Genomic DNA, 26,667 nt, shown 5'->3' with positions numbered 1-26,667 from the left:
GAGCCAGTCAGTGTCTGAGTGAATGAGCCTTCCTAACTCCAGGCCCAGCCTTCTATCCTCTGGGTGAAATGACCTGTCCAGACTCACATAGCCAACTGGGGTCTGAGTGAATGAGTCTTCCTAAGTCCAGGCCCAATTTTCTATTCACTGCAACACTTTGCTGCTGCCCAGCCCATTGTAGACATTTAATAAATGATTTCTGACTAATTGTTCCTCCTGTATGTGATGTTCCATCTTTCCTTTTTGCAAAAGCTATCTCCCTATATTCTTCTTTCTCATCTTCCCTTGAATCCTAGGCTTAGTACAGGTGCTTCTGCCTCCAAGAGGTCTTTCACAATTTTCCCTAGAATCTTTGCCCCAAATCCCTGCATACTTATTTTGAATAAATTCTGTATTTACTTATGTGTGTTTTTGATATATCCCCTGGTAGAATGTAAGCTCCTTATGTGTCTGGAAATCTGTTTGTTTCATATACCCTTTTATTAGTTCATAACCAGATACTTGATAGGATCATAAATTTAGAGCTGCAAGGTTCTTGGGAAACCTTGTACTTGAATGCCATTTTACAGATGAGGAAATGATGTTTTTTGAGTACTACTGTTAAAAACATTATTTTAAGTTCTATTGGAATAATGTTCAATTCCTGCTTGTTGAATAAGTTTTGTCTTACAACTCATTTTATAGTACTTCAGTGTATACATTATATCTGTTTTACCAGGAGCTACCTTTAATTTTTTTACCTGCTTAGTTTTTCCATCCCTGTCTTGATATTTGCAAGGCTTAGATTATCTTTAGGTTTTTTTGTAGGGCATACAGGGTTAAGGCTTGCCCAAGGCCACACAGCTAGGTAATCATTAAGTGTCTGAGACCGGATTTGAACCCAGGTACTCCTGACTCCAGGGCCAGTGCTTTATCCACTACGCCACCTAGCTGCCCCTTAGATTATCTTTTGAGATAAGATTTTGATGCCTTCAAGATATTTATAGTTTCCCAGTTTTTGAGTTCTGTTACCTGACTAAAAATTAGGGGACAGGGAAGAGTGTTTTGGGATCCTCCAAAAATCACAGCAGAAAAACATTAAAACTGGAAGAAATATAGATAACGGGGTAGCAGCAATTTCAGGCACACACTGACATCATGGGAAGTAGGACAAGTTTCCAGAGGTTTGCAGATGACATGTTTTTGGCACCAGTACTTGTTATGGAAAATAGCTTTTTTTCTTACAAATGGAAACTAAGCCAAATTATTTTTTAAACAACCTCCCAGCAATAGTACTCACAGACTGAACAAAGCCAGCATCAAAGTTAGAATTGGGGAATAAAAAATTTACATATTATTCTGTGAAAAAAGGAATCAGGAATCATCCATTCCTACCACAGAGCCACTTTTGGGGATTAGAGCAACTGACATCTCCTTTCAGAGCTGTACACCTCTTATCTGCAAAGGATGGATAGATAATAGCGTAGGAATGGCTTTTAGACTTTCTTCCTAAGTGTGAAATGATGTTGCTGCCTTTGGAGGACCTGAAAGCCCTGCTATCCCTTCTTCCCCTCAGAAATTACTTCAAAGAGAATAGCTGAGGCATTAACACCTTGCTTCAGTTTTCTAAGCAAGATAGGATAATGCTTTTCTGTCATATCTCCCCTCCTCTGCACTTCACACCCCCACTGCTGTTTTCCTAGCAACTAATTACTCTGTTCTTTGACTAGTTGCTTCTCTTTTCTTCCTTTTGTCAATTGTTAATGCTATTCCAGAATAAAGCTATGTAGTTCCTAACCTACTCTGCCCTATCTCTGCAGTCCATCACCCTTTTTTTTTTTGAGGACAGTTAATCTCTGCAGTAGATTTATAGTGATTATGTTGATAACCATTAAAAACAACTGTTCATTCAAGGCAAGGATTTGCAAAGAATAAGGAGCATAAAGGACATTGTTCTTTTTTTTTTAGAAAGATTTTATTTATTTTGAGTTTTTACAATTTCCCCCCATTCTTGCTTCCCTCCCCCCACCCCCACAGAAGGTATTCTGTTAGTCTTTACATTGTTTTCATGTTATACATTGAACTCAGTTGAATGGAAATGGTAGAGGACATTGTTAAAGAAATATTTGGTCAGAAGAGATGAGCTGATCACATAGCAAGAGCTGGGAATAATGAATAGAGAATATTGACTTTGGGATGTCAAAAGAAAACAAGAAAGGACCCTAGTATGTTATAAGGAGTAAAAGAAGCCCCTTGCAAATTTATGAAAAAAACATAGAGAAGAAAATGAACATAGATAGTGCTCATTAAAGGGAACGCTTAAATCAAGTTCATTTGAGTACCCAATTATTGTGAGTAATTAAGGCAAAAGGGTATTTCCAAAAGTCAAATGTGAAAATAAAATATTAGATGAAGAACTTATATTCTTTATGTTCTGTATATTATTTTCCATCCCTTCCATTCTTCTGAAAAGTCAAAAGGGACTTGCAAAAAAAGAAATGCTAGAGTTAACTACCTACTTTCCCTCAAAATTTTTTCTTTCTTCATGTTATTTTAGTTTCTCTGATTACCTTTACGTAACTGAGGTACTTTTCTTTAGGTAGTTTTGAATCTTTTCTATTTGCATAGGCATGGAGGTGAAAGGTAGCATATTGAGTTCAGGTAACAGCCTGGAGGCTATTTTGCTTGGAATATAGAGTATACATATAGATATGATATGAAATAAGCCTGGAAAAGTAAACTAGAGCCAGATTGGGAAGCATCCAAATGAAGACTTTGTGTTTTATCCCAAAGGCTTTTAGGAAATAGCAGAAGGTCCTTCAGCAGGAGTGTAATATGGTCAAACTTGTACTTTAGGAAATGTGTTTTGGCAGCTACATGGAAGATGGATTGGAGACTACAGAGACTTGAGATAGGGGTTTTAGTTGGGAGGCAGTGTCAAATGATATGGGTGAAAAGCTATGAGAAAACCTGAATTAGGATGATGATTGTGGGAGCAGAGAGGAGAGGATAAATAAACGTGAACTGTATAGTAGCATCAACAAGATTTATCAAGTTACTGGGTATGGGAATTGAGGGGAGTGAGGGTAGTGTTGATGGGTTAAGAATGGTGTCAAGTTTTCAAATTTGTTGCATTTAGAATGAATAGTTTTATCCTCAACTAAAATAAGGAATTTTGAAGGGTGTGATCTAATTCTTACTAGCTGTTCACTCTTGGACAAGTCATTTTAGATTTCTCTGCCTTCTTAGGTATTTAAAAAATTAGCGATAGCAATATTTATATAATATATATAATCTTCACAAGGCTATGAAGAAGGCACTTTTAGACTGCAAATTCCTTCTTAAATGTGAGCTGTTTTTTCATAATTATCAGAACCAGAGAATCCTACATTTGTACACAAGAAGGTACCTCAAGACATTATCTTCTCTAAACATCTCATTTTGCAGGGGAAAAAACTGAAGCACAGCCATTTTTTTTCTTTAAAGATTTTATTTATTTTGAGCTTTACAATTTTTCCCCTGATCTTACTTCCTTCCCCCACCCCCACCCCCACCCCCCACAGAAGGCAATTTGTCAGTCTTTACATTGTTTCCATGATATACATTAATCTAAAATGAATGTGATGAAAGAGAAATCATATCCTTAAGGAAGAAACATAAAGTATAAGAGATATAGCAAGATTAGGACAATAAAATATCAGGTTTTTTTTTTCTAAATTAAAGGTAATAGTCCTTGGTCTTTGTTCAGACTCCACAGTTCTTTCTCTGGATACAGATGGTATTCTCCTTTGCAGACAGCCCCAAATTGTCCCTGATTGTTGCACTTATGGAATGAGCAAGTCCATCAAGGTTGATCATCACCCCCATGTTGCTGTTAGGGTGTATAGCTTTTTTCTGGTTCTGCTCATCTCACTCAGCATCAGTTCATGCAAATCCCTCCAGGCTTCCCTGAAATCCCGTCCCTCCTGGTTTCAGAACAATGGTGTTCCATGACATACATATACCACAGTTTGCTAAGCCATTCCCCAATTGAAGGACATTTACTTGATTTCCAATTCTTTGCCACCACAAACAGGGCTGCTATGAATATTTTTGTACAAGTGATGTTTTTATCCTTTTTCCTCATCTCTTCAGTGTATAGGCCCAGTAGTGGTATTGCTGGATCAAAGGGTATGCACATTTTTGTTGCCCTTTGGGCATAGTTCCAAATTTCTCTCCAGAAAAGTTGAATGAGTTCACAGCTCCAACAACAGTGTAACAGTGTCCTAGATTTCCCACAACCCTTCCAACAATGGTCATTATCCTTTCTGGTCCTATTGGCCAGTCTGAGAGGTGTGAGGTGGTACCTCAGAGAAGCTTTAATTTGCATTTCTCTAATAACTAATAATTTAGAGCAAATTTTTCCTATCACTATGGACAGCCATTATTTTTTTAATAAGTCAAGCTTCAACACCTTAAATCCATGTTCCCATTGTATACATCTCCCTCTTTGACAAAGATCATCTTTTATGCTTTCTTATACTCTTGTGACTAATCAGCATGACTTTGCATACTTTTTTCCTATAAGATCTACCTGATGTGCTAAGTACCATCCTCTGATCATGTCTAGTGTTTCATGGGTACTATTATAACTCTTGATCTAATGTTCCTTAGTCTCACAACACAATCTCTTTTTTCAGTTATACTTCCCAATTGTGTCTTCTTATGTGAGCCATTTTTCATAGGTAAGCTACTTTGAAAGTATATGCAACTTCATATATCACAAATAATGTTAATATAAATAACTTCATGCCAGAATTTGGTTGTTGTAAGTTTCCATGATCTGACTGTGACCTAATTCTACTCTATTGCCTTCATTATCTGTGGGTTTCAGTAGCTTTTGACTGCTCTCTGTTCTTTAGTCTTAATCCTATTTTCCTCATTCCATGGCTTCAGTCTTTCGTTGTTGAACTAATTGCTGAACTTCTCTTCCTTTAAAGCTCAATTCTTGTGACTCTTATCCCAAAGTCTTTTCTCTCTTCATAATATTACAAACACTTTTTCCTGAGCCTTCCTTTGGCCTTAACATGGCAACATGTTATTTAATTGAATAGTGAACTTGAAATCTGGATACCACTTGAACTCAGATGCTTACTAGTTGAACTTCAGTTTCCTCTTTTGTCAGTTCAAGAAAGCAGGTTGTAAACTGTCAAAGACTATATAAATATCATTTCCCCCCACCATATCCTCCCTGTAATTGGCATGTAAGCTTCTTGAAGGACTGTAAATTTTCATCTTTATAACTTTAGCATCTAGCATAAACCTTTCCTATAATGGGACCTTTAACAATTGTTTTGAATTTCCTTGAATGTTAATTGACCTTATTGCTTTCCTCAGGCAGCCAAATTTCAAGCCTTGGTTATTTTTATTTTCTACAAAAAGAAGTAGCAGTATTAGAGTTAATTGTCCTAAATTGAGGCTGTTCATCATCAGAGGCAGCGCAAGAAGGGATAATTTTTTTTTATTTTGCATCTCTGTCGTTATTCATTGGAACAACCCTCTTGCTCCTCATCTTAACCCATTTCTTGAATCCATTGAGCATAGTTGAGAAAAGTAGATCAACACATTGGTCATATACAAATGCATTTTTCATTCTGCACCTCTAGTCTACTTCCCCGTGCAAGAAAGTATTAATAACTTATTTCAAAAAACAAAAAGACATTTAGAAGATTGATTCCAAGTGACAATTTTCTTACTACCACATTAAATTTTATGTACCCTTAAAAATATGCCATTATAAAAGTTCACAGTTTGATATAAATTCATTTTTTACTTATTTGCATTTAGAGATTGTTCTTATTTGTTAAGTTCATAAAATAGAGCAATGGAAAACATTCAGATATGATTTCCCAAGGCAATAATTTTTGTGAGAAAAAGGATCTTTTCATTCATAGATTAGAGGAATAGTTGGAAGGAAAATGGTAGATTATTTTTTACATTATTTTTTTCCCAAAATTGAGATTTTTTTTATTCCATTTAAAAATTTTTATTTTTCTCTTTTTTTTCTCTTTTGTTTCTGAATTTTTGCTTTCCTCAAGCACCTTTGCTATTTCATCATCCATTTCGTGCCTTTCACTGGGCTTGTTGCCCCAAGGCTTTTTCCTAGCTCTATAGGTTCACTTAGAAACCTCATCAGCTGTTTCTGCCAAAGGTACCAATATTCTTTTAGTTGCCTAATTTGACAACTTCCCATTATCCTTGACTCTTCACTTTCCTTCATATGTGTATATACATAGATAGATATATAGATAGATATAGTCAATTGTCATGTCTTGTCATTTCTTTTTCTTTCTACCTCAAGAACATTTTTTCCCTTCTCTCCACTGAAGTTTTGACCCTCATAACCTCTTAACCTGGTGTATTACAATAGCCTTGTTAGCCTTGTTTATTAAGTACCTACCTAACCTATTCAGTTGTTGGAGGAAAAATTAGAAGGACAATACCAAATCACGTGGTAAGTTCTGGGATACAAAGAAAGGCAAAAACTCACAAATGACGGGCATGACATGCAAAAAACCACATACAAGCATACAAACAAGGCACCTAAATACAGAATGAGGGATAATCTCAGAGAGAAGACACTAAGATTAAAAAGGATAGGTAAAAGCATGTTGTAGACTTTAGGGTAGACTTAAAGGAAACCAGGGAAAATATGACATAGAGATGAGGGACAACATTTCAGACGTTCAGGACAGCTAATGAAAATGTATCACATCAGGAGTTGAAATGTCTTGTAAGAGGAGACAGAGCCAATGCATCTGAACCACTGACTATTTGGAGTGAAGTAAGACTTAGAAAACCTTGCAAGGGAACAGGTTATGAGGCCTTTGAAAGGCAAACAGAAAATGCAGTGTTTGTTCCTGGAGGTAACAGGGTACCACTGGAGTTGATGGTCTTGAAAGTATGAATAGTCAGGAATGACCTGGAGTGAGGAGAGACTTGTGGCAGGGAGAACCACGGGTTGACTATTGCAGTTGTCTAGCAGGGCAGTATTGAAGGCTCCATGTTAGAAGGGATCATACAAGAGGAGTGGAAACAGTGACATTGACAGACTTTGATCACTGAGTATGAGGGGCAAGAGAGCGAAGATCGGAAAATGGCATCTAGGTTGTATTTCTGAGAAGCTGATGAAACCCTTGATAAGGATGGGGAGTGAGGAAGAGAGGAGAGTTTGAGAAGAGAATGAGTTCACTTTGAACACGTGGAGTTTAAGATGTCTATGTGACATTTAGTAGGCAGTTGGAAATGTGAGACTGTTGATTAACAGAGAGGTTGGGCCTGGACAAATGATTTTCTGATGCACAGATCTGACTGTGTCATGCCTCTACTCAATAAATTTTAGTGGTTCCATTTTGCTTTTAGGGCAAAATATAAACTTTTCTGTTTGGTTTTAAAGTCTACCACAGTCTGTCCCCATCTTACCTTTCCAACCTTGTTGTTAATTACTCTTCATACTACACAACTTTGTACTGACAGCCCTCCCATAGTCAAAATGTGTACCACCTTCTCTGCTTCTTAGAATCCCTTTTCTCCTTCATTACTCAGCTGAAAGGTTCAATTCACCTTTATAGTAAAATGTGTCCTGATTCCCTCTAACTACTAGTGCCCTCCCCCACAAAAATTGCTAAGGGGTGTGGGTGTGGGTGTGTGTTGTTTGTGTATTTCATTTGATTCTCTTTATTATCCTCTGTATTTTATGCATTAAACATTCTGAGAAGGGGTCCTTAAGCTTCTTCTGACTTGCAGTTTATGAGCTAAATATACTCCAATAGATTGTAAACTTTCCAGGGATGGAGACTGTTGGTTTTTTCCTATTCCCAAAACGTAGAACTGCTCTTAGCACATAATAAATGTTTAAATATTTGTTTTCTGATGTATTGCTACAGCAAATTAGCAAATTGTATTTCTATAAATATTTTGATATACTATACTCCCCCCCCCCCCCCTTCACCTCTTGGTGGTCTACCTATCAGTGAAATCTCTTTTCATTACCTTTGAACTATTAATAGGAGGTAGTAAAGTTTTACTATGTAAGAAAAGAGACCAAAACCTGTTTTTCCTTATACTCATATCTTAACAGGAGCTGCTCTGAAACATACCGCATGCCAGTGATGGACTATAAAATGAATGAAGGGGTTTCCTATGAATTCAAGTTTCCCTTTCGAAATAACAACAAATGGCAGAGAAATGCTAACAAGGGCCAAGGACCTCATGGGTCCCAAGTACCCTCCCAGGTCCAGAGTCCAGTGATTTCTCGAATGAGTGCTGGAAAAGGAGATGGGAAGATGCAACCTCCAGAACGAGCTGCCAATATTCCTCGAAGCATCTCTAGTGATGGCCGCCCCTTAGAACGGAGGTAATCTATTCTTTAAAGGTTAAAATTCTTTGTTGTATGGGAATAATTTTCAGAGATTGGGGGAAATGGGAGATATAAGGGAAAAATTTAATAAATGTAAATACACAGACTTAAATTTAACCAGTCTGTGCCCAAGATTTACATAAAACTAAAAAATAAACCACCCCATTTTTAGGCATTCATATAGTTTAATTATTTTAGCTTTCAAATGAGAGTTGAAAATTATCCATATAATCCATAAGGAAATCACTTTTATAATGTCATCATATTATAAAGCTATGATTTTAATAAAGCTTGATAATAACTCAGTTATTCCTTTGGCTCCAAAAAAGGAACAATTTTGAAGGTATAATTTAATTTCCATATGGCACTAAAAAAAAAAAAACAGCCCAAAAACGCCCTGCAAAACTACTAGCCTTGTGGATTGGGACTTGGCAAACCTCTTTGAGGAGATGGTGACCATATTAGTATCTGTGACAGTATTCATCTTTGTGGGATAAGTGATGTGGATGCTAGCAACAGGATACAGGATTTTGGTTTAGAGTAATTATGTTCGTGTTACTTGGTTAATAAAGATGTGGGGGGAAGTAAGCCAAATAGTACATTACACCACATACTTTCCACTGCTCTGAAGGTGGAAGAGAATTATGGGGGGAAAAGGATTCACTTGGAGGGTATGTTAAAAATAAGTAAAAAGAGAGAGGGATTAGAGACAAAGGCAAGAAATAGACATAACAGTTGAGGGTGAAATTTAAAGCTATATTTTGGCACTTTGGTTTGTGATAAATGATCAGATTTCCTTGGGTCCAGGAGAAAAAAAGGATCTCACTTTGTTTTTCCTGGCATTCACAATGGAGCATATTGCTATATTTTGTCTTAAAGTAGCTAGACTTTTATTTGGCCGTAGGAGGGAAATCAACCTTGTGTATAATTTAGCCTTGCTCTAGTCAAATCTAGTCGAGAGCAAAATTTTTTATGAGAATGTTATTTAAACTAAACTAAGTTCTATTAAAATGGAAAGGAGTTTGTACTTAAAAATTTTAAATAAACAAGTTTTGTAAGCATAGGCCAGTGAAGGGGAAACTTTCCAATTGGATAATCTAAGAGAAGGGCTTTATTCACCATTGCAGTCACAAACTCTTTTCTAATGCACTCTTCAGTGATTTTACCTCAATCTATCTATCTGTCTATCTGTCTGTCCATTTATAATGTACTCGAGATTTTTATATATATATATATATATACATTTTATATATATTATATATATGCATTATATATTATATATATTTATATATATGTGTGTGTGTGTGTGTGTGTGTGTGTGTGTGTGTGTGTGTGTGTCTATATAATGTACTGAGACTTTTAATTGATTTGTCCTGTGGTGAGTCTGGTTATATATGCCAATCTACCAAAAAAAATGTACATTTTTTCCCCCATTACCACCACTCTTTGTAATACTGTTCCAGTGTGACTTCTTCCATCCCTACTCAAGAAATGGAACATCTCAAAAAGTATTAAAAGCCTCAGATTGTTAGGGAGCATATTTGATATAATGAAAATGAATTAAATGCTTAACAGTGACTTTTTATTATTTAGGTTCTTAATGACCTAGGGTGTCCTATAAGTTCAATTTTTAGAAGTCATCATAGTGTTTAGTTTTTTTTTTAATATACTTGATTTAAAATATATTGTGTGTGTGTGTGTGTGTGTGTATGTGTGTATCTCCCCACACTTGATTTATTCCCCAAAAATGATTCTCTTAAAGAATCTAGCTAAGGGGAGGCTAGGTGGCGCAGTGGATAAAGCACCGGCCCTGGAGTCAGGAGTACCTGGGTTCAAATCCACTTTAGACACTTAATAATTACCTGTCTGTGTGGCCTTGGGCAAGCCACTTAACCCCGTTTGCCTTACAAAAAAACCTAAAAAAAAAAATCTAGCTGAATAGTGCAACAATATATCTCTCCTTTAGCATCCTTATATTTTCCATTTGCTAAATTCTAGCAATTTTCATTTGAATTTTTTTAATCTAAGAAATCACTGAATTAATCCTTTGTCCTAAATGTCCCAACTTTGATTCTTTTTAAAGATGTGCATTAACTAGAATTGATTATTATATCTAGCTTTTCATAGATTTGTTTGTAATATTAGTAAGCATTTGGAAATTGTAGGTCTTTCTTTGAAACAAATCAAGTTTTCTCATGCTGTATTTGTCTTGTTTTTCTTTATTTAAAAAAATCAAAATCAAAGTTCTATCTAGAATTGAATTGAATTTTTGCAATACATATATACACATACACATACATATAAAGGTCAGTTATAGAAGCATTATCTCTTATTGGCAAAAGTATTTTAATAAGTTAATAATTCTATGATTTTTTTCATAGTGATCTGAAGCTTGAATGAACTTGGAGGGTCATTAAATTCAACCTCTTCAATGATAAGGAAAATGAAACCCAGGGAGATTCATTGTGTAACAGTCCTAAGGTGTCAGTCATATAATAATCGTCAGAGGTGGGATTTAAACCAGTGATTTTTGAACCTCCAGAGCAGTCTTCTTTCCACTGCACCCTGCCTCTTTAGTTACTTTTAGCCTTAGAAAATGTATAGCTATATTGATACAATGCTGAATCTTTCAAATCAAAGGTATATGTCTCCTTTCTAAAGATCCTTAACTACATTAGTGTAGGTATTCCCTCCATGAACATTGGATTTCAACCCATCTCAAACCTTTATGTAGTTGATGTGACAAAAAATAACTTCCACTTATGTGTAAACTTTCAAATGATAAATCTCTGAGTTTGGCTATACTGGCTTAGACATACAACCTATCTTTGGACTTGTATTTGAAGGCTTGCCCAACTCGGAGATGAAATTTCACGGTATAACTTTGCAGAACTTGGATTCATCTTCATTTTATGATATGACACTGGAATAAGTCTGTATTGGAAACCAAGGTGTCCTAATGGTGTATTAGTTTCTTCTTTCTCTCAAGATATGGTAAGCTGAAAGATTAAGCATTGGCTCCTGATTTACTCCATGTGAAGAAGTGGTCCAAGTTGTCAGGGCCAATGGATTGATAAACAATTTGATTGCCTCCATTTCCCTACTAAAAACTTTCTGTTTTAGGTAATTCCTTCGGGTAGGAGGGAGTCAGAAAGTTGTTTTTGTGAAAAAAAGTCTAGGTAACTCAAATTATGTGGCATATTAATCAAGAATATTTGTCTTATTGACATTGGTGTCCTTCATTTTAATGAAAGTTATGATTACAGTATTATTCCTTCTTTATGAAAATTAGTCATTGGAGATTTCCTTCATCTTTCCCAGTCTTGAAATTTTAGCTTTGGCTTGTAAAACTAAATGTCATTTTTATTTCACTATCTTGTGTCTTGAATGATGAGAGGCATGATGGCACAGTGAATAGCCAGCTTCAGTCAGGAAGACCAGATTTCCAGTACTACTGCTGACATTTTCTGACTACATGATCCTGGAGCAAATCACTTGGTCTCTCTGCATCCTCAAGGAACTCTCTAAAATAGTAAACTGTAGAACAGTTACAGATTGACACTGGTAAAAGGAGAGATTGGGAGCTGAGGAGAAGAACTTGAATATAATATGATACTGATGGAATCCTTGGTTTGGTGGTGGTGGTGGTGTTATTGTGTCAAGCAGTGATTTTGCTGGTATGGAACTCCCAGTCTCCTGTCATTCATGCAGATCTATTTAGAGTCTTGAAGGGTTTCCTAAGCAACTGAGACTTTTAAGTGATTTGTCCTGTGGTGAGTCTAGTTATATATGTCAATCTACCAACCTATCCACTATACAGTGTTTTCCTTCTAGTATCTAGAAAAGGAGATTTCATGATAGCTAACATGCTGAATGAATTTCTAGATTATTGTATCAAATACAGGAATGATGAGTCCTTAACAAGGGAAGGAATGTATTTAACAAGGACCAATAAAGGCATATTTACTGAAAGTTTTATAAATTTAATTAAGAGGGTTTTGAACTGAATAGAGAAGGGAAGAGAATAAGCTGCCCACATTAAATCTGGCAAAACTAGTAAACTTTTGAGTAGTAATTATAACAAAGCAGAAAAGAAATATAATCTATAAAAGACATATCCAAGTAGAAGACAAGCAATAAAATCCAATTATTTAGGTTCTTGATTATGCACATAACATGGATAATAAGCAGGTAGAAGTAGAGAGTGTTATTCAAGAGGACAATTTTGACAATCATTTTCACTGACACTTGATTGAATTGGGAGTTTACTAGAATTTGGCTCAGGAAGAGTTTAATTTATTCAAAATACAGAAAAGAAAAAAGTGGGATAGGAGATAGCATTGTACTAAATCATATATATGAGGAAATCCAGTAACCAGAGAAGGAAGGCATAATGGGGGAGAGGCCAGAAAAGAAGCATTGTTGTCCTAAAAAGAATACTATGCACCACTTGAATCAAAAGATATAGATGAAAGGTTCAGAAAACAGATCACAAATATGGCATATGTTGTAATAGTAATGCAGAGCTGAGATTATCTGAACTGATCATGTTCTCTCCCTTTCTGCCCAAAGTAGACCTACCGATTTTTTTTTTAATTTTCACTCTTGTTAATAGCAATAATAATAATAATAATAATAATAATAATAATAATACCATTATCCTTCAAAAGATAGAGAAACCAACAGCAGAAACTTCTATTTTGGTCCTGGCTCCCATCAGTGAGGAGATTTCCTGGGATGGAAATATTGAGAACTTGTGGGGAAGTGGCAGTTTGAGTTTTGAAAATGTGGATGAGGCTGGGAAAGCAAGACATAGCTAGAGATATACCCTGAATTTGGAGGTACTTCATAAAAGGAATAGCTACAATCTCAGGGATGAAATCATTCAAGAAATGTTAGCCTGTTTGATGGTAGGCTTTTAAGTACTAAATCCTGAATACACAGTGAAAGACTTTGAATTAACTTCAGTAATAACCAAAAAAACCTCCTCGAATTGTCCTGAGACCTTGTAGATTCACGGGTAATATATTAACTATCTTGGATGTTAAAAAGGCATCTACAGAAGATGAAAGCAAGGCCAGGTAATGGAGAATGACTACAACAGGGTTTGGTGAAAGCAGTTTCTGTTCCATTTTGGATCAACTTGTTATGACAAATGTTTTGCTTCTTTTAAATATTTTAAGAGATTTAAGAGATAACAAGGGTCAATTTTCATTTTATTTTTCTTTATATTTGTTTGACATATGTACATTTACATGCATATATACAGAGTCAATAGCTTATTTAGATTGACTTGGTGTTATTATGCATGGTTTTAACCTTTCCTTTTTTTATCTTTTTTTAAAATTTAATGTTAAATTTAATCTTTGCGCTAATTAGTTTATCACCTGTCTATATACAACTGATGAAATCCATTCCAAGTAAGTCAGTTGTCATTCAGACAATCTGGTAATGGTTAAAAAACACACATACACAGAAAAATAGATCAGTGGAACAAATTGGATAGTAATATATTAATTAATAAATCCAAGACTGTAGAAGGACTCCCTAATTGACTTGAGCTACCAGAAAAACTAAGAAGCAATTTGACAGAAATTAATTTCAGACCAACATTTTATGCCATGTCAAAATAAATTAAAAATGGATATGAGACCTGAAGAAAATAAGATCAGGTGTTTCTTTTTTTCCATAAAAGCTATATCTAGAGAAAGAATTTGATAAGAGAATTTTTAAGCAAGGCATAGCATTGAACAAGTTACAAAAAAGAAAAGATTATAAAATTTAAATACTTTGCACAACTCAAAGCAGTGAAAATAAAATCAGAAGGGGAAATTATGAATAGGGGAAATATTTGAATCAAATATCACCAAAATTTTAGCAATCATCAATAAATTTAAAACTTATTGAATCAATTCCCCAGTAGACAATTGGTAAGAAGAAAGAGATACCAGAAAAACAGGGAGAGCTGGGGGGAAAACAGAGACTTATACCTCCTCTTTTTGTGGGGGGGGGGGTTTCAAGGCACTGGGGTTAAATGGCTTTCCTAAGGCCACACAGCTAGGTAATTATTAAGTATCTGAGTCCAGATTTGAATTTAGGTGCTCCTATCTCCAGGGCCAGTGCTGTATCCACTGTGCCACCTACCCACCCCTTACACCTCCTCTTAATGTCTCAAAAGATTTCTAAATTATAAATGAACAACTGATGACATACTCTAAATCATCTGTAGTAAGAGAATTGAAAATTAAAACAATTATGAAGTTTTAGGAGAATGTATTGGTTCTATAAATTATATCAATTTCGGTAAATGGATATTAATTTATTAGATTAGAATCTCACAGTTGCTCTCAGAGTAAGTGACTGGATATAGTGAATTCAGAGAATCCAGCTTCAAATCACATTATCTGATATGTGGTCTTTGGCAAGTCACTGACATTCCCTGTGCTCCTGTTTACTCTTTAAACTGGGAGTATAACTGAAAAAAATCTTGAGGACCATTCCAACTCTCAATCTGTTAATCCTATAATTATAACCCCTTCAACAAAGCTTTAACGTAAAGAAGAATCCACTTGAGTTGAATAGTAGAGTCACCTAGTCAAAGCCCCCTCATTTTATATATGAATGAGTTACATTCCAGAGAAGTTCATTGACTTGTTGAAGGAAAGTTCAACACCAGTTGAGTATAGAACTGTCCTATATCATAAAGTTTACAATACCATAACTTAATTTTTTTTGAGTAGATATACATTTTTGAGTAGTATAAATGAAAATCAACGTTTTAAAGGAATTTAATGAATATCTACTAACTTTACTAAATATATGCAATTAGGGTTCAAAAACTAGAAATTTATTTTAATAACAAAAATTTAGCATGAAAAGAACTTGTTTAGGGACCTTGCTACATAGTGATTTAAAAAATACATCCCTTTGTTTCTAGGAAAAGAAATAAAAACACCTAATTTTGTAGCGTTTTTGTAATGTAATCAAGCTCTAGACTTTATGCCAGCCCTGAATCTATGATATATGCTATGCCAGGGAAAGTAAACTTAGTATTTAATTGATAGAGCAATGGAAATTAAATTGAAAGCCAATAAATTGCCATGACATTTGTTGTTTATTCATTTTAGAGCAGTCATATTTCAGGTACTAAGTTTTGTAGATATATTTCATTTGAGCCAAGCTAAATTTGACAAAGACTAAACTAGGAGTTTCTTGATAGAATTTGCCATAAAAGATTTTAAGGAGAAACTAAATTATGGTATAGTATTTGTCAGCATGGATAAGGTGATATAATAAAGTGCAATGCTTTGCATGAGGAGTTTTTAGTTACAGAGTGTTTGCTTTTTCCTGTGGACCAAATGAGATAATGTATATAAAGTGCCTGGCAAATCTTAGTACATTATTTTAAAATGCCTCAAACATCAATTGTTTTATTCAGAGGAACATTTGATACTTAGGCACTTGGTTTGTGACTAATATTTCACCAGACAAACTCACATTTGCAAGGAAGAAATAACTACTTGCAATGCAAAGAAAAAAATTCAAATCTGTTCCCAGACCTCTGGTATCTCTTTTTCTTAGATATAATTATTCCTATAAGGTCATGCTTATGTTGACAAATGTGTTCTTTTCCAGCCTGTATATTGCTCACTGATGATCTTAAAAATATACTGCATGTTTTGTGGTTTCTTTAACTTTATAAGTTTAAGGTTAAACTAGAAATGATATGAGTCATCTCATTTTTGAATGAGTGTGAATTCTGCTGCTTTATTATTTTTAAATAGCCGTTTATCAGGATTATCCAGTGTGGTGTGCATAAAATTGAGGTACAAAAAGAAAATACGCAATTTTTTTATCTAATATAGTAAAAAAATAAAGATTTTATTTAATGTTTAGTGTGACAGTGAGATTCTCTTTCAGTCTGTATGTGATTGCCTTATGTAAATGTAAAATATGCTGGGTATCCTGAAAAAAATTTGAGTCACAGTATTGTTTGTCCTTTGTTTTTAAAGAGGGCTGTGATATCAGAAAGGTGATACCAAGACTTATAAGTGAATTGAATTTAAGCAAGAGAGGGCTGTGCAAAGTCTCTGGCCTCTCCTTCTCCTCAGGAGCAAGAATGACTGGAGATAGCCCTGGATGCAGTGGGAGACCTTAGCAATTTAAGTTACATCTTTCCCAGGTCTCAGTTTGACAGAGGCAGTACCTATTCAGAGGTGAGGCTAGATAAGAAATAAGGCTAAGGGGGTGGAGCCAAGATGGCAACTGGAGAGGTGCTCTCTCTGATATTTCCAAACTTATAAAATAAGGATAGAACCCAAAGAGGGATGCAGTGAGGCAATTCTCCAGCCCAAGGTAACCTGGAAAAGAGGAGCAAGACTCCACTCCATGGGGTTAGGGGGTGGCCCACCAGAGTGATGGAACTTCAGCCTCCCGGAGGCAGCCCCAGGGTGCTAGGAGCTGTGGTGATTGTTGGGTGTCTGGGGCTGGATTTGGGCTCGGGTGTTGCTGGCTTCAGGGCCAATGCTCCATCCACTGCACCACCTGGCTGCACTTATTATTATTATTATCATCATTATTATTAATTTTAAATTTTCTCTTTACTTTATCGCTCATGTGGGCTATATTTGGGGGGTATTATGTTTACTCTTAAACAAGAATATTTTAGTAATGTATAAAAAACATCAATTGCACAAAAATAAGAATAAATAAATAAAAATTTAAAAAGAAAAGAAAAGGCAAAAAAAAATAAAGAAAGAAATGATAAAGAAATAAGGTTAAAAAAATGACTTCTTTTACCTAGTCAGAAAGAAAAAAATAAAATCATCAGTTGGGGAGGGGAAGACTTTCCAAGTTTCTGGCCCAAACAGAAACAGTTGCTATTTACAGTCACTTTGAGCCTACAGAGCCTAAATAATGGCCAAGTGAGACTTGGACTAAGCCTTTTGTTGGCAAATCAATGAGAGCCAGAGTGATTTGGGTTTTAAGGCATTATATTACATAGATTGGGTGGAGTAGATAGGTTGGAAAGAAGGAAGGAGCTGTGTTGCCCAATTGGATACTGGACAGTTGGGACTGCAATGGCCAGGTACCATTGAGGCATTGATCCTGACATCCTCTGTTGTTATCTTCCAACATATTGTGAGGTATTGCCATTTGGGAGCCCAGTATAATGGCTTTCCAGGTTACTTTATCTAGGTTCAATAAAAGTGGCTTAAAAACATACAGTAAAGCCATGGATGGGCTATAATGCTAATAATTCAAACACAGGTGAACTAAAAGAAAATGATAGATCTGATACTTCGTATGAGCTCACTATCAGCTATAGTATGATGTAAATCAGTAATAGATTAATCAGATTTGACTAGAAGTTGGCAAAAACAGTTGAAATGACCAAGGAGAATATTTGAAATATGGATTCATATTAACTGTCATTAACATTGAACTGCAGCCCAAGCATATATTTTAATTTTAGGTAATAACTAATAATAGTATGAAACCATCATAATTACTAAGACATTTGAAGATGATCCTTTAGAATTATCTTTTCCAACAATGTTTTAAATCAACTACTACTCATTACATTTTAAAATTTGACTTAAATGATAAGTGTTTAATGGAAGCTTCTTTTACTACATGCCATTAGAGAAACATTTCTTCCTCTTGCCATGGTGCTTTGTTTCTAATAGTTTGGACTAATAAATAGAAAACAATATGGTAAGAAATAGAATTCATTCTTTTGTCAGCAGATGGAAGATGTGGAGAAAGCATTGCTATCAAAAGTATTAGAGAAATTGCACAACAAGGGAAGTTTGCTTTATAACTCCATCAAAGTACAGGTGCTTGTAATGTGTCTCAGCTTATGACATTTGCTAGATCTGTTTCAATACTGTAATACTTAAGAATTATATTGTGAAAAAAATTTACATGTTGTATATTTAGAAGGAATAGCAATTTTGGGGTTTTGTTTTTGTTTGTTTTTTTTTTTTTTTGCAAGGCAATGGGGTTAAGTGGCTTGCCCAAGACCACACAGCCAGGTACTCCTGACTCCAGGACTGTCCACTGAGCCACCTAGCCGCCCCAGGAATAGCAATTTCAACATAATGGATTTGCAGTTTCATGTTGAGTCTTATAATCCCTTATGTTGTAGATGAGGACATGTAGACCCAGGACAATTAAATGATTTTTTTTCAAGATTTACACAAGTCATAATTATCAGAGGTAAAATTTGAACCCAGGTTCTAATGCAACTTCATGGGTGACTCAAGAACAACAGATAGTTGAAAAGTATTTTTGTAGAAAAGATCAGGTTATTCAGTTTGTTTAATTTATTCTTTTTCATTGGAAAAAATATTTTAAGTCTAGACATGTGATTTTATTAGTGTAGGGTTTCCTCACAGTGTTCCCTCTTCTCCAGCGAAGATCAGCTCCTCTTCTCTGATGTCTACTCTTGTAGACTTATGCAGATGTTTAGTAATTTGTCTAGGATCCTGCAGTCTGTGGCTCTCACCAGATGGTCTCTTCCTAGACCTCTGTCCACTATGACATCATTGAAATGATTGCATTTAATTTTTTTAAATTAATTTTTATTAAAGATATTATTTTGAGTTTTACAATTTTCCCCCCTATCTGATTGCATTTAATTTGATTGAGTATTAAGTCCCTTCTATATACAAGACCTTTCTATGTATTAAGAATACAAAGTTGAAAAATAGTTTTTTTGTGTCATCAAATTGCCTGAAGTCTAATAGGTTAGAACACTTAAAATATAAATATTGTATAGTACAGTTGGGGTTCAGTGCAAGAATTCTTTCAAAATTCATTAAGGCACATTGTCTCTTAGTCAAAGTGGTTTTAGTCAGCACTGAAGCACAATGGACTAGCCTGGAAAGGACTCTAGCACTGAGGGATTTGGAGCAGGCTTCTTCTACTGGAGGTGGAGTAAACAAAATGTCCTATTAAGGTGTACATAGTTGCTCAGAGGGTCCAGGAGCAGATGGAGCTGATAAGAGCACTCTTAGAAAAAGCAGAACTAGTGATAAAGTCATAAACATGTTTTTCTAACTGGAGTTCCAGGTTCAACTAGGGGACAAGCAGAGAAGGTTGAGGTCTCATCAGTATGAAGGTACAATTGGACAGGCAAAGGGAAACTCTAAAAAGATTTCTCTGGGGGGAGATATTGTAGAAAAATTGGGGGAGAAGCTGTTTTCATCTAGGGGTCCCTATTAGAAATGAGAGGGGATCAGGTCTTCATGGAGGAAGTTATCTGAAATAGGCTTTGAATTTCATCTTGTTTCTTCACAGTTAATAATATTTGTGAAAAATTGAACTTTTCCTTTGTTCATTTCTCAAGGGAGAATTATTACCATTTTTGAAATGGTGAGAAACACTGCTATGTTGAATAGAGTAGAATTAGGATCAGGAAAACTTGAATTCTATTCTTACCTCATACTTGTTACTTATATTTCTGTGGGTAAGGCATTTAATTAACACAAATCTCCTACAGTTAATAAAAACTATAGTGCCTACATCACAGAGTTGTTAAAATAATATGGGTCAAGCTTTGCAAACCTTCAAGCACTCTATAAACTTAGCTGTTATTCATTGTTAGAGTATGTAAGCCTCATTGGTGTTGACACAATGTCTAGAAGTCTAGAGAAATACTCCTAACCTTTGTTTGTGGGTGACCCCACCCCCATCCTCACCCCCAGGAGATTTTTAAAAGTATCTAGTTGTGGAGGTTAGAAAAGTGTGTCTCCTTGGAGAAGGAAGTTCATACATAATGAGATCACATCCATTTAAGTATTATTTAAATTTATCCTGACAAAAATAAAAGTAGATGTTGAAGGTCACTTTTCAGATTCCAGCACAAGTTGGGGAAGTTTCTTTGTACCATTAGCATAAAAAAATCAAAACTGTTATCTCCACATAGGAAAAAAAAGTTTTTGTAAAAATCAAATCAGTACATCAGGGAGAGAGAATTTATGACAGGAATGATAAAAATTAAAAGCATTTGAATTCTACACATGTCCAAACTTGCAGTTCTTACAAGGTTTTTAGTGTGGGAAAAGTACTCTTAACTCTCCCTGAAAAGCCTGTTAGGCTGCTCCATGACCCAGTTTAGAGGAAGCTCTACGAGGTAGTTAGGCAAAAAAGAAATGCATCCTTTAAACTTAACTGGGGTACAGCAACTCGAAGCCCTCAAGGGAAATTTACTTGCCCATGACTTAGAACATCAGCTCTACCTTCTTTGTCCTATGCAACTGCTTCAGATTCAGGTGACTACCCTTTCCTGAACCCAGAATTAAACATTTTATTTATGAACCTGCTTTGAACTAAAATCTGTCAGGAGCCAGCACTTTTAAGATCATTTCACTGGTTAACAAGCATTATATGCTAGACATAGAGTCAAAAAAAAAAAACTCAACAAAACCTGAAGGTGCTTATACTCTATTGGGGAGAAAATATACATGCTACATATACATATACATATACATATACATATACATATACATATACATATATATATATATATATATAAATCATGTATATAAAAAATTAAATATTCAAGTAGGAGTAGAATTTTATAGTATAGAAGAAATGAGAGAGAAGAAAAGAGAATTAATAAATAATATACCACCCCTTGCCCATTAAAGCGTGACTGAAATAACAAAGCCTTATAATGCCCTGCCACTCCTATTGGTAGATTGATGATACTCATTGTTATCATGCCTACTGTAGCATAACTGATCTGGCAAGTTCCATCTAGTCTGGTAACAATCTTGATCACTCCAGATATTGGTATCATTTTGTACCCCTTGGTTTATATTACCAACTTACATTCAGTTATTCAGTTATTAGGAATCAAAATCAAATATCTTTTGGAAAAATATTTGATAACTGATTTTTAAAAATTTGACATTTCTTTATAAAATATTTTATTTTTAGTTATATTTTTAAGTATATTAAGAATATTCAAATTCTTTTAAATTGCCATTAATATCAAGAAAACTAAAAATCAGTGATAGACAAAAAAAACCCACCTGGATATCATTCCTATGGTCAATATGATATTGTTTCCGTAGACATTCTTTCAAGTCCTTTGTTCTTTTTCTTGAAAAATGAGAAAATATAACTACTTCTTTTCGACGAAATCACTGAGTTTTATGTCATAGTGGCAATTTAGGTTTTTGTTTCTGATCTTCCCATTAATAAGGTACTTGGAGAAATAAATGTGATAAATTTTTTTTTACTTCTTCATGGAGGAGTAATTGATAAGTCAATTAAACAAACATGGAATTATTTGATAGATAAAATACCTCATATACACATATATGTATATGTGATCTGAAGTGTCAAGTGGTCTGTCAGTTGCATTCCATAGTCACAACACAGTAGGCACCATTAGCAGAATTAGAGGGCACCCAGCAAATGGGCAAAAAATGATAAAAGACAAATGTTCAAGGTAAGGGCTGTGGGAAGATGGGTACATTGATATGTTAGTAACACTGGAAACTGGTCAGAACCATTCTGGAAAACAAAATAGAATTATTACTAAAATGTCTTCACCCTTTTTATTCAAAGACACCAATACTCTAGATGTTCCATCATTTCAATTGTGTCTGACTCTTAGTGACTCTATGGGATTTTCTTGGCAAAGATACTAAAATGGTTTGCCACTTTCTTCTTCAGTTCATTTGACAGATGAGGAAACTGAGGCAAAGAGGATTATGTGACTTGCCCAGGGTCCTAATAAATGTCTAAGGGTAGATTTGAACTCAGGTCTTCCAGAATCCATAGCTGGCACTTTATCTATTGAGCCATCTAGGCATTCCAAAGCCCATCTATGCTCTGACCCTAATCTAACTTTCTAGTCTTATCAGTTTCAACTTCCCTATACATTCATTGGGTTCCAACCAAACTTGAACTGCTTACTGTCCCCTGAACCACACCCACTAATTTTCCTACATTGGCTCATGCTGTTTCCTTTACCTAAAATGTTCTCCTCCTCTCATTTCACCCACACACACACATTCCTGTTGAATTTTACATACTTAGCTTAGCATTATCATATATGCCTGTAATCCTTGCCACTGGGGGAGGCAAGATTTAATAGGTTGTCTGAATTCATAAGTTCTAAGCTTCAGTAGGACTAAAGCAATTTAGATTTCCACACTTTCTGCTTTAATATGGCAAGTCCCCAGAAGCAGAGAGCCATCAAACTGCCCAAGGAGGGGCAAAGTAGCCCAAATTGGAAAATCGGAACAGATTAAAGTTGAGAGAGAAAGACAGACATGGAAAAAAAAATCTTCAACCTGAGCTTTTACTTTTGCTATGAAACTTTTTTAGGTCACTCTTAATTCAAAGTTCATTCTGTAACTTTCATATGATATTTAAACTATGCTACTTTATTTTTGTGTATTTATCTTATTGTCCCCTAAAAGATTATAAATTTCAACCAGAGCTTTTTTTTCTTTCTGTCCCAAAAACATCAGAACAATGCCTTTTCCTTCATGATGCTCAGTAAATATTTGAGTGATTACAATATGTTTGCAGAATCAACTCATTTCTCTGCCTTGTATATTATTTTTTGCTTCCTATACATATATATGATATCCCATTCTTGACTTAAAATTCAGTTGTCCTCTTTGGAAAAGGATTCTTTGGTATACCCTGGCCTGGGTGCATGTAACAACTTGCCAGTAGCTGTGAAATAGTGATTATTTGTCAGAATGTGATAAATTGCAGTTGTTTAAGGGAATCCTTCCTTGTAGAAAGCTGACCTTGCCACCAGATAATCAATGTTAGAATTGCACCACTCTAAAGAGTTGGTTGGTATATGTGCCTCATACTCTTAAAGTATTCTATGTATAGTAGAATGAGTAGGAAATGAGATTGTTTTCATCTAAGCAATTTATTTAAATCTCTTGTTGACACAGGGCCAAAACTGCATTATGAAGATTTGTTTTGGGGAGGTCCTTTGATTTCTGCCTTGCATGTGCTTGTGCATGTATTTGCACACCCATACACACACGTACACACCCCACTGAATGTTGTAGCAGCAGACACTATGGTCTTGCATGTTTGAAGGTATTATTTTAATTGCTTAATATTAGGAAAGTTCTGTGTTTAATAGAGGGCTGGGGATAGCTAATCCATCAGTCTTGCCCCTGTTCAAGTCAGTTCAGCTTGTTTGTTATTGTCATTTCTAGATTTTCATTTGAGATATGGAGGCCTTTAGTCTATTGACATCTCTAAGTAATGTCAAATGGAAGGAAAGGTGGCACATGCAGGCATAATTGAACCTAAAACATTACAACTCATGGGGGAAAAGATTTTGACGTAAGTCACATTGGGAGTGGTGGTTCCTTGTTCATACATTTTAATTACTCTGAAGGTCAGTTTTTAACAAGAAAATTTGTTTACTGTAGGATGTGGGGGGGCAGCAGGGGCAGGATTGTATACGTGTGGGGGAAGTGTAAATAGAGGAAAGAGATTTTTCTCACCTCCTTACTCTCACCATCCCTTGCATATATGTAGTGATATTTATATAAAAGTAGGTTCTCTAAGAAAACTAGTATTTCTCATCACTTTTTTCATTTATGGATAAGACTTGGGAAAATCGAGAAAATATTATTTCCAGTCCATTAGCTTTTTATTTTCTTTGCAAGAAAATACTTGAGGATTTATTCTTCTGCACTTGTGAGACCAGCCTAAACACAATCCTGCCGACAGAGGAATCTGTTGGATTCAGAACTCTGAGAACCATGATTTTTTTTTTCATTGCTACATTCTTATTATTAAAGAAAAGTGCTAGGGTTCATTTCCACAGACAAAAGTTGGGAGGTCTTAGAGAACATTTGGTATAAGTTACTTTATAAATATTTAGCCATTTCTTGGCCCAGTTTAGAAACATTTAAGGAGGGGAATTTCTGAAGTTAATGCTACAACACTTGGAAAATATTTTTTCTTGCAATGATTAAAACACTATTAATTATTTTTATATTTCCTTTGAATTTTACAATCCCAGAGCACCTTTCCCCCATTTTTTATCTTATTTTTATTATTATCTCTTTTACATCACCTTCATTTCTGAATATGTCCAACATATCAACGTTATCTGGCAGCATATTCAGTATTTCATGTCTGTAGGAACCTCCCCCCCATCTACCAAAAAAGGTATCTACATTTCTTAGCTCTTCTCCAGGGACAAACTTGATCATTATGATTCAAAGTCTTCAGTTTTGTTGTTGTTCTTTACATTTTCAGTGTTGTAATCATATTATGACTACTGGGGATTTGATCCAGTTTGCTTTACTCTAATGTATCCCAATGCTTTCTGGAAATAACCTCTTCCACTTTTTATGTGGAAACAAAATTCATACTCCATGTAACAAAGAGCCATTTAACCAAAAATGCCCTCATACAGTGTCCTTATGTGCCGACATATATAAAATTTTGTCCATATAGACAAACTACTCTTTCCTCTCACTCTACCTAGGGGAAGGGAAGTATTCTTTATCTGTATTATAGGGCCTTATTAGCCAGTTAATTACTCAAGCTTCAGCTCCATTTTAATGATCTTTTCATTTGCATTGTAAAAATTGTTTTTTACATTCTGCTTTATTTCATCAGTTTTCTTCCCCCCCCCCCCCCCCCCCACACACACACTTAGTCTTGATTATTCCCATAGCTCTGAAGTGGACGGAAATTTCTGTAGAAAGATGATAATCCCCCCACAAAGAGGAAACTGTCTTTCCCATTTCTATAGCACAGTATTCTACAGCACTAAATATGAAGTATTTAGTGGGTATTATTCCCATTTTATAGAGGAGAAGACTGAGAATCAGAGCAGAAAAATGACTTATTCATGGTCACTTAGCTAGTGTCAGAGCCAGGATTTGAATGTAGCTTTTTGGAATTCCACATCATCACATTATATAAAACAAGCTTTTTTCTCTCCTTATGTATTTTGTTTTTTTAATTATCTTTAATAAACTTATTAAACTTAATAACACTTAAAAAATATAAATATTTCAAGATTCAAAGAAAAACAGAAAGGGATGTTATATGATAAAGTAATTTGTTTCTTTTTTATTATATACTTAATGAACTTTAACAAACATGAACATTTCAAGGTTCAAAGAAAATCAGAAAGGGGTATTATATGACAATGTAAACTTATATTATGTAGGATTTTCCCTCACTATGTAATGATTTAAAAAATAATTTAACTGTTACCAGCATATCTTATCTTTATCCCCTTTTGAGCTTCCTTCTGCTCTCTCTTTGGTTGTTGTTTTTGATGATTCATTGACAATTTTTTTTGTTTCTTTTCTTTGGTATCACTTTCTTCCCCTTAATTATGCCCCTAAAATTCCTCTGCCATTGAAAAAGAAAATGGAAAAACCTACATTGTAATAAATTAAGTCATTTGTCAGAGCACTTTTTTTTCCTTTTTCTGGCAAACATGGTTAAGTGACTTGCCCAAGGTCACACAGTATGTATCAAGTGTCTCCAACAGAATTTGAACTCAGGTCCTCCTGGCTCCAGGGTTGGTGCTCTATTGCGCCACCTAGCTGCCCTCAGAGCACTCTAAATAAGTAGCTATATGACTTTAGGCATATCACTTAGCCCTGATTGCCTCATATCCAGGGCCATCTCCAGCTGTCCAGATTCATATCCAGATGGCTCTGGAGGAGAAGGTGAGGTTGGTAACTTAACAAATCTAGTTCATGTGCTTGTCATGGCATTACCTCCTTGATGTCATGGTCCTCTTTGAGAATGAAGGACAAAAATTAATATAACCCAGAAACTCATCTAGTTAGGTTCTTTATATTTGGAAGTTGGTCTCCGGACTCTATATAATATGGAATAAATATTTAGATAATTAGAACATATATTGCACTTTGACTTCACAAAGATGAAATGAACTTCTTTTGTTCAATGACAATTTCAAATCAAGTCTACAGCCTTTGAAGTAACCGTGTGCTGATTTTTCAACCTCTTTCTTTTTTTATTTTTGGTGGAGTTAGGGAGAGGTGCATAAGGTAATAGTGCTGACTCTGTTTTGATTTCCAGTGGAGGTGTGTGTAGGAACTGAGCGAGCCCTGACTGCCCATTCTAGAGGTGATGAACCAGCAAATGATGGGTATGTGGAGTGACTAACAATGGATATACTAGTAGAAATCAGCCACATGTCGTCTTTGGTAGAACGTCCACAGTTTGCTGATAGGTGAACTTAATACTTGCCTTTTTCCACTTCTAAAATTTTTATAATCAGAGCCTTT

The 26,667-nt window shown here is 35.1% G+C and overlaps 1 protein-coding gene across 14 annotated transcripts in view; it reads left to right on the top strand.

Annotated features, from left to right (window-relative positions):
* The window catches only part of SIPA1L1 (signal induced proliferation associated 1 like 1), a 395,826-nt gene that overhangs the window by 303,632 nt on the left and 65,527 nt on the right, over positions 1-26,667 (top strand). For all 14 annotated transcript variants that reach the window (XM_074235822.1, XM_074235817.1, XM_074235823.1 and 11 more), the window contains one exon: positions 8,099-8,374. In XM_074235822.1, the coding sequence (XP_074091923.1) occupies positions 8,099-8,374 (276 nt within the window). The remainder of the gene's footprint in view (positions 1-8,098; positions 8,375-26,667) is intronic.

The sequence above is a fragment of the Macrotis lagotis genome, chromosome 4, assembly GCF_037893015.1.
Source record: "Macrotis lagotis isolate mMagLag1 chromosome 4, bilby.v1.9.chrom.fasta, whole genome shotgun sequence".
In the NCBI taxonomy this organism is placed as follows: domain Eukaryota; kingdom Metazoa; phylum Chordata; class Mammalia; order Peramelemorphia; family Peramelidae; genus Macrotis; species Macrotis lagotis.
The sequence above is the reverse complement of the archived record's forward strand: the minus strand, read 5'-3'. Positions and strand labels throughout refer to the sequence as shown.